This window comes from Gymnoscopelus microlampas (genome assembly GCF_963454915.1).
Source record: "Gymnoscopelus microlampas genome assembly, chromosome: 3".
Classification (NCBI taxonomy): Eukaryota; Metazoa; Chordata; class Actinopteri; order Myctophiformes; family Myctophidae; genus Gymnoscopelus; species Gymnoscopelus microlampas.
Genome location: NC_139940.1, coordinates 24,979,719 through 24,989,198, shown reverse-complemented (window position 1 = coordinate 24,989,198; position 9,480 = coordinate 24,979,719). Strand labels below are relative to the sequence as shown.

At 41.4% G+C, this 9,480-nt stretch overlaps 1 protein-coding gene across 1 annotated transcript; it reads left to right on the top strand.

Annotated features, from left to right (window-relative positions):
* The first annotated feature begins 3,080 nt into the window (after positions 1 to 3,080).
* tnfaip8l2b (tumor necrosis factor, alpha-induced protein 8-like 2b) lies at positions 3,081 to 9,473 on the top strand. Its single transcript, XM_084052083.1, has 3 exons — positions 3,081 to 3,492; positions 8,024 to 8,347; positions 8,569 to 9,473. The coding sequence occupies exons 2-3, from the start codon at positions 8,030 to 8,032 to the stop codon at positions 8,809 to 8,811; spliced, it is 561 nt and encodes a 186-aa protein (XP_083908209.1). The 5' UTR covers positions 3,081 to 3,492; positions 8,024 to 8,029; the 3' UTR covers positions 8,812 to 9,473.
* The last annotated feature ends 7 nt before the right edge of the window (positions 9,474 to 9,480 follow it).

Here is a 9,480-nt window from a genome sequence, read left to right as displayed (position 1 = left end):
GACAGTTATTCAACCAACATGGTCAACTCTATAATAAAGTCTCATATCTTTGCTGTCTGGTGTTATTTAGCTTTTTTTTTTTAAGTTTTAAGCAAAATGACACCCCATACTGTTAGGTGTAACCGAAGAATTCTTGGGCAAACTTGTTTTTCATGGTACACCAAGAACAAATTAATGCTATCCATCAACTTTTTCAAGAAGTCATCCTACGTACACCTTCTAGCCTTATCATATCAGGTAACATTTGTTGGACATATTTGTTGGGAAAGAGTTTGGCAACTGTCAGATACTTTTCTTCTCTTTTTTTCTTTCTTTCTTTTTTTTGTGACAAAATAAAAGAGGTGTCCTTGAAAAGGCTTTGCAGCTTTTATCCAACTAATTATTATTTGCAGGAACCGATGTAAGTTGTGATTTGTGAGGGGAGCTCAGAGAAACCATTCATTCGGTACATTCATTCTGGTCTTGTCCGCACACAAAACTGTGGAGTAAATTATCATGATTTATTGCTGATCATGACAGTCTCTCTTTACTTCAGAAAGATTATTGTTTGAATTCACTGAATATGACAGGAATGAATCTCTGCTCCCAGTTCTATTTGATTCATTTGCTTACCAAATCAAAGTTTATATTCACAGATCCAAATTCTTAAGCAAAAAGACACATTTTACAGAAGAGCTAACTGCTTATATCAAACAACACATTGCTTCAGTATTTGAATGTACAAACAACTCTAAGATATTTATTTATCTTATAATGTTTGTATAATGCATGTTTGTTGTATTTCCAAGACTGGGTCCAATAACTGTGTGGTTTCATGTGGATCTTGGCCTTCATGAGGCGAGTCTATGATGCCAGTTGTCTATGACATATCTGTAACCTGTAACGCATTATTCCATATTTGAGCTAGATTTCAGTATGATTCGTCCGCATTCACTTCCATATACGTAGAAGGCTTGGTTCTGAAAGAAACTATAAGCAATGACATCATACCCAAATTTGGACAATCCGAACCCCATAAGCTTCCTTTTGTTTCGTTACCTTTTTTTAAACATGGGAAAACCCATTAAGACCAAGGTCTCATTTGTGATGGTTCCTTGTTTGCCATATTGACGAGCCACCGGCTGGTCTCTATATATGTCTGAGTCTGCGAGCCCGCCTGCCGGCCCTTCCATTAGCCGATTGTAATATAGACAAATTATATAAAATTTGCACTCAGTCATCCACCCACCTGCCCACCCCATGGCCTAGGGGGCCATAGGGTGTCATGGTGGATGCTTGGGCAGTCAGGGATCTCCAGCGCTCTAGACCTTCTGCTGTGTGAAGCAGGGTTTGGAAGCTGCAGCCAGTCCAACGATTTTTTGCAACATTCAAATTGCGACTTCAAATTTCTTTATTATAAAAACAGATTTTTCAAAAAGTATAGAACATATATTATGTGAACAAAAATGTGTTACTAGTGGCAGCGCGCACAGAAACTTTGGCGTTGATTTGGTGCTGATATGGGTTTTACATAATGTTCATGCAAAGGAGAAGTGAGTATCAGTCAACAGCAGTCCGTTGAGATTAAATCTCTGGCCTCCTCTGAACCCGCATTACTTTTATCAAGATTTTTCACTTCTGCATATCTATCTCATAATAGCCAGGTAGAAGGACAGCACAAGCTCAGAGAGCAGCTGAAGCTCACCCAATCCTTTTTCCAATTCAGGACCCAAATCTTCAGCCACAATTCACTGACCTGATGTTGCTCAGCATGGCAATAAAACAGGGCCATTATGTTTGACTGTCATTGTTAGGTTTGAGGTTAGAAAACCCTTGTGATCTTTTAATGAAAGATAAGTGACATAATTGGTGTTCCGCTTATTATCTCATAACCAAAATAGGTGAGTGCGTAAGCTGTGCACTCACTACTGTGCAGGTGGAATGCAGGTAAGAGCTAATTTCAACGAGAGTGCACCTTCTCCACACACACAAACAGGCACACTCACAAACACACACTTGAACTCTCCCTGTAGATATTTCCTTGTGAGATGTCATTACATGATAAAGAGGAAGTCATCAGGAAACCGCTTAAGCACTACTTCCTGTCTGTTGCCATGGTGACAGGCCCCATTTCGCAGTTGCACAGTTTACCATCCCTACCCTTGTTAATTTCTTGCAGAAGGAGAGAGTGACAGCAAAAGGCAAGACGTAGAGGCAGGTCCGCTGTTGAGCTAGTATCCTGTCCAGGCCCTCCTACGTACGTGGTCCAGCCGTGTCTTGGCTTGACCTACAGTATCACTCCAACATCTGACAGCAATTACTGGCTCTATCCTATGGCCTGATTGGCTAGCTCCTTTGAATGAGTTGACTCTCAGCTAGCTGCCCTTTGGCCCAGCTGGTTGCCATTCACAAAAGTACTGATAAACAGAGTGTTATAGAATCAGGGACAAATTAATCAGTGCTTTCATGACTGATAGTCATTTGTTGAATTTAGGAAGAGTGATCAACTAAGCCTTAGCAAAGCCAGGTTCAATATCGGTTACTCTGGAAATTGTTCAATATTACCCTCATCTGTCTATTTATATTCCACAATGTCAAATAAGATAAGGAATTAGAAGAGTGATAACTTCTATAGCAACCACTGATGTCATACATGGGTATACAGTAATATACTGTAGCTCCCATGTCAAAGACCATCTCAAGTCCAGCATTTAAAGCACTTTCATGCTCCCATGCCAAAGACCATCTCAAGTCCAGCATTTAAAGCACTTTCATTATAAATGATGAAGTGTGATGTGTGTGTGCATGCTCATGTGCATATCAATATGTGCATGAGGATGAGAAAGAGCTCAGAACACCACCAAGACCCTTATGTGTATTCATAGATGGAAATAGAGACACAGGGAGAGACATGGTGCTCAGCGCTGACATGAGCCACATTCCAACAAAGGTGAACACAAAAAAGGGTTAAGCCGCTCCCCTTTCAAATGGCTGCATCACAGGATTATTGTTAAATTCTTTCTGGGCTGTTCACTTGTCAGAACATGCAGAGGCACAACGTCAGCATATGGAGACAGAAACAGAGAGAGAGAGGAACAGAGTAAGAGAGGGAGTGTCAAAGTCTGGGGAAGGAGAGATACTGTAGTTTGAAGTCAGTATTTGAATTTCAGAAGAAAACAACAGAGAGAGAGAGAGAGAGAGAGAGAGAGAGAGAGAGAGAGAGAGAGAGAGAGAGAGAGAGAGAGAGAGAGAGAGAGGCTCACTGAGGGGTGTGTCATAGCAATTTAGTTCCTCAAGGAAGTACAACTGAGCATTATCTTGAGTCAGGGTGGCAAACACTGATAGAAGCGCCATAGGAGGGTTGTTTTTCTTTTTTGGTGTTCCTCATGGTAAAAAATGAAAGGATCTCATTAACCGACTGGCCTGTACTGTCAACCTGAGGCACGTGCAGAGGGAGAGAAAAATCTGACACAGAAGAGGAGGGAGGGGGACTCCAAACGCACATATACACAGGTGAGTTACTGTTCCTGGTATTTCTGTATGACAGCTATCCAACACTACATGTGCACAGATATTTTAGCTCTGTTGAAAGTATGGGTTATTTTGTAGAGTATCTGTAGGATATAAAATGAATGGGAGGATGACTGGAACAAATAAGTCTCAACTTTTCTACACTTCCCCTTCTTGAGTTCAGCTTAGGAGACGTGAGTGCACAGTCTGCACACTCACCGTCATGCTGGAACAAGTACGATGCAATGCAGCAAGTTCTGGAACTTTCTGGAGTTCAAATGCTTCAACTGCTGGAAGTTGCTCAATCCAAACTTTATCATTGCGCTTTCCCTCCTCTTTTGCCACACTTTTATTTAGTACTTACTACTTGAAAGGTTCCATTTGTACACCCTTCAGAGTTAACACTAAGGATTTTACTGTGTGAAGGGTAGTGGTACTGTACATGGTGGTAGACAGTATTGATAGTTACAAGGCTGTAGGCCTATGCTCATCAGCCAGAAAGCCAACTGCTGCCTGTTTCGCTTCCCTTTTGAGCCTAACAGATGGGCAGCAGACTTGAGAACAGTTGCTCAGAAATGTTGTGCAACTTTGGAAGACCTTTGTCCATATTTCAAAATACATGACTGACTTTCAGTTAAAAAAGAATGTATGGAGGACAAATTGGAGGCAGCAGATGAGCAAATTAAATATGAAACCTGCTGACATTATCCAAACTTGCAGAAGTTCAAGCATGTTTGAATATTGACAGTAACGACCTGCTTATAAATAAATAAACCCTAGCGTTGCCTGCTATAGAGCCTCATCTTAAGTGAAACTTCAAAACGATACCCACCATGCATCCATATATCATTGACATCGTTGAAAGGACACAGAGACACTTGTTTTTATCCTATTCTAGTTATGTACCCCTAGGCGTCACAGAGAAACGGTACACTGGCTAGCCATTCATGCATGGGCTTAGAACACCAGGGATGGAAATGAGAATGTTCCACACTTTTACATACTATTCTGTTGTGTTTTTGAACATGTGCACTACCAGCTCAGTGCTACCCACTTTAATAGTTTCGTGTTCTGAATAATCACCTCTCTCGCCCACCCCTGACACCCACAACCCCGCCCGTGGCCTGGTGGTGACAATGTGACACAAAGCTGGGGACATCTGTCTGTGAAGCTTGTCTCAGCAAAGTCCCACTGCTCTGCAATGACAGCAGTACAAGGCACACTCCGACTGGCCAAGTCAAAAGAACTCGCTTCAACCCCCTGCTAAGCCCTGTGAGTTTAGGGGGATTTACCTTCACACCCTCGCAAGAATGAACACGATAAAATGCACACACATACTGTACATATGCAAATGCACACAAGCTAGGCAAACACAATCTGAAACACATTGACACTAAAATACACATCTGCATTCACAAGTACACATGGACACAGATAAACACACACAACCTCAGGCTACACTGTGAAGTCATCTGTGGAATGCTAAATATTTACTTCTCCTGTCCCACCAATCACCACCCCTATTTCATCAGATGAACATACTTTGTAACTTTGAAAGAGAAAGGCGACAAGGGATCATCACTATGTTTCAGTTAGTTATTCTCTGATAGAGACAGTGTTGGATTATAGTAGTCAAGTAGTCACAAGGAAATATAATGTACTCCCTCCATAGTGGCTGAATACACTCTTCACTCAATCTGGACCTGGAAATTGATGCTCAACATTAAAAGCATCCTTGGTTTGACAAACTGCCCTGTACCCATTACAGAGAAGTGGTTTTGTGGAACTGTGCATTGGTGACACAGATATATTCAACCTCCATAGGTTTGTGTAAAACAAACAGCCACAATTCTTGGTTCAGTGCCAAGCCAAACACCATACTGTCTCCAGCTGTGAATTCATATCTCACTGTGTACACTATTGGCAGGCAGCTATGCAGTACACACGTACCTCAAATCCCAACAGTCTTCTTAGCGAATAAATGAGATTGGAACCCAATCTGAAATAGCTATCACGCTGCTCCATTTCCATTATCACCGTTATGGGAAATTAATCTAATGAATGTTCTTTAATTCCCTGCAGGGAACCAGAAGCTTTGTATCGAAGCAAACCATTAGAAATGTGACACTTGTTCAGAATCAATGGCTGTGCATGTAATAAGGAACCTAGTGGGATGTCCTATAAAATGAGCATTTGCTTATTATGCATGTTGCACCCAGGGTGGGCCACACACACAGGGGGATGGAAAGAAACGCAGCTAGCATAGCCTATTAGCATGGTATGATCATTAGTGTGACTGTATAAAAAAATGCATTAGTGAGCAATGAGGTCGTTTGGCAACAGTGCTGACTGAGCATCATTGAAGTCAAATAGTGAGAACATAGTCATTTGAACAGCAGTCCCCAAAATGCATAAAGGCAATGAGAGGGGAAAGTGCCAGCATACAGTCGAGAGAGACATTCTGTTTGGCAATGCGTCACTTCCTGTTGGCTAAAACATACTGTAGGTCCCAATCGCTACCTTGTTTACTGGTCTGGAATCTAATCAGGACACATGGGCCACAATGACAGACTAGGTGTTATTTTACCCCAAGATAGATTCCAGACCAGTAAACAAGGTAGACATTGGGATCAGGATACTTGACTTTCTCTGTTAGCCCTGGTGTTGATGCAATCTGGAAACATCGGGTATGGACTTGCCTCAGCTATGCAGCATCCCTGCCCCTCTCTTAAATGCCTGTCCACACAGGCAACAAGTGGGATTCAGCACTCCGCTTGTAACTTTTTACAAATTCTGCTACTTACATATCACACTGACACCAGCTGGTGCATAGGGCAGCTAAATTCCTCCACGTCCTTCTGTCTTTGGTCAAATTGTGTGGTTTATAGTAGTGTTTATAGTAGTGTGACCAGTGACTTTACGTGTGGAGACAAAAACCTAAATGACATGTAAAATAAGTTATTTGATGCTCACTAGATGGAAAGGTGTGTTGTGTTTTCAACATTTTAAATTGCTTTAGCCCCCATCTCCCCCTTCCTCAAGAGAGCTTGCCTTTTACCCAGGGTTAACAGAGGATTTAGATGAACTGTATGGAAGATTCCTACTGTATATTTGAGGTTGTGTTTTTCTAGTCTGGTAATTTGCTAATCTGAACAATCTACTCCAAAAGTATGCAAATCCATTTTGGTAATACAGCCTGCTATGCAAAGTGGATACGATGTGGTTCTGTCTAACTGTGTGCAACAATTGTCTGTGTACATACAACACCAATCTCCCAGGGGCCGGGGGGTTGACTCCTCTCTACTGACATGGATGCTAGGTGTGGAGAAAAACCCAAAGGGACAACAATGATGACTATTTCCCTTTGGTATTATGCATGTTTGTCTGATACACATTAGTGGGAGCTATTAAAAGTCAGAACGAATACTCACTTTTCAGAAGAGTGAAGAGAATGCATAATAGGAAAAAATCTACACCTCAGGAGCAGTCATGATATATTTATGTTTGATAGAAAAACAAACATTAAACCTGACATTACACAGCACAGTAGAGCTTCTAATGTGAAATTATTAAAGGTTGGGGAAAAAAACATTTGAGGAATAAAAGCTTTCATAGATTTGGTGAGGAAATCGTTTTGACAATTGAATTGCTGTGCATAAATACTATTCACTAATATATGTGGGATGGGGGGTGGTAAATGAGGGAGAGATAACCTGAAACCTTGAGAAGCACTATTATGACTGGAAGGGTTCCAGTTCAAACCCCACACCAGCTGGGAAAGCTGGATGGGAGAGATGGACATGTGTTGTTAAATCCATTAACTACCGATGATTTGTCCTTGAACAAAGCACTTAACCGCCAAATTCTCCAGTGGAGCGGCCAGTCATCTGGGCCAGTGGTTCTCAAACATTTTCATGTCTAGGACCCCCAAATGGATGTGTATCTGGCCGCGGCCCCACATCTGAAAATGTTTTGTGCTAGCCTGCCGGTGGCCAGGGAAGATTTGAATTGTTTTTAAAATAATTCAAAATGTTCTAATTCTTTCAATATTAAAAAACAACGTTAAAAAATAGCACATGTACAAGCTCGCAGCTCTGCAAACGTGAGCTTGTGTATCTGCTATTTTATTTATAGCCAACATATAAAATACGGATAAAGTGGTTAAAATAATTGTGATGCTGTATTAACAAATTTTGCTGGGCACCCCTCAAGGATCCCTGGACCCCACTTTGAGAACCACTGATCTGGGCAATAAAAGTATTGTGGTTCAGAGGTGAGGCTGCTGTGTGTGTGTGTGTGTGTGTGTGTGTGTGTGTGTGTGTGTGTGTGTGTGTGTGTGTGTGTGTGTGTGTGTGTGTGTGTGTGTGTGTGTGTGTAGTTCTTCATTACCGTCACTACCTCTGCCAAACTGTAGCTATAAACAAGAATGTAGTCTTGGTAATTGGCTTGAGGCAGTTCATGAGTTGTTCGTCAACAATAGTGACCTGTTGCCATGATCACCATCTCTTTAACTCTCATCTACTCAATTATCTAGGTAAACATGGAGGGCTTCAGCTCCAAGGACATGGCCATGAAGGCCCAGAAGAAGATCCTCAGCAGCATGGCTACCAAGTCATCTGTCCAGATGTTCATCGATGACACCACCAGTGAGATTCTGGACGAACTCTACCGTGTCTCTAAGGAGCACTCAGGCAATAAAAGTGAGGCCCAGAAAGTGACCAAAGACCTCATCAAAATAGCAGTGAAGATCGGCGTGCTGTTCAGACACAACCGCTTCAGCACAGAGGAGCTGGCACTGGCCCAGGACTTTAAGAAGAAGCTACGGCAAGGGGCCATGACAGTCATCAGCTTTTATGAGGTAAGCATGGAACTCTGGTCTTTTATCACCAAGACACTTTAAAGGACACTATGTTTAAAGTTGCACAACAAGGTCTGACAACCATTATTTACTGAAATAGAATGTGATCACAATTCATTGTATAGTGTCATTACTAAATAGCTAGAACACTTGTCAAAATATGTGATTACAGTAATTAATTATGCTGTGAAATAATTTCTCCCCCTTCACAAACGATGCAGGTGGACTTTACCTTTGATAAGGCAGTCATGTCTGAGATTTTGAGCAGCTGCAGAGACCTGCTGCTGAAGCTAGTCAACAGCCACCTCACTCCCAAGTCTCACGGCCGCATCAATCATGTCTTCAACCATTACTCTGACCCAGAGCTGCTGACCAAACTGTATGAGCCAGAGGGACCATTCCGCTCCAACCTCACAAAGATCTGCACCGGACTCAATAAAATGGTGGAGGAAGGGACATTGTGAGAAATTATGAGTCAAGCAATGTTGATAGACACTGGGAGATCAACAAGGAGAGTTACTTACTGGCTTACTGGTTAGTAATGGGGCAAGAAAACCGTTTACAGCCATTGAGAACTGGCAAGATGTGTGAAACGATTTAACCTCAGTGGTACAATGCTGTACACTTGTACTGAATGGACAAAGGGAAAGTGGGTAAAAAATATTTTGGTTGAACTTTCCATAATATCAACATTTCTAAGGGAAAAGTCTTGAATAGTCATAAGAATTGAGGGCCATATCCTGCAAAAGTGATGATCAGACTTAAAAGTCGGTTGTTTTATGCTGTATCACCAGGTTTATAAATGATGGAATTTCAATCCAATCTTTTATATTTGAGACCTTGTAATGTAACATTTACAACTACTGACTGATGTAATGTATTATGGGGAGGAGTCATTGCAGAATAACATTTACTACTACTTATGTAATATATTAATATATTAATATATTACAGTGAGTCAGTGCAACTCAATAAAAACCACTGAGAAAACAGAGGGACAATGCAATGTAATACAGCACTGCCATCTGGTGGTCAAAGTGATGTTCCAGCCGCACAAATTTGTGCACAGCTACTGAGGTGCCAAAAAGAGTAATAATAATAATAATAAAGTTTTTCACTTTGTAAACATGTTC

Excerpts from the sequence above, each read along its gene's own strand:
- tnfaip8l2b (XM_084052083.1), top strand. The coding sequence starts at position 8,030 with ATGGAGGGCTTCAGCTCCAAGGACATGGCCATGAAGGCCCAGAAGAAG. Across the intron at positions 8,348-8,568 it reads CAGTCATCAGCTTTTATGAG|GTGGACTTTACCTTTGATAA; the intron begins GTAAGCATGGAA and ends CAAACGATGCAG.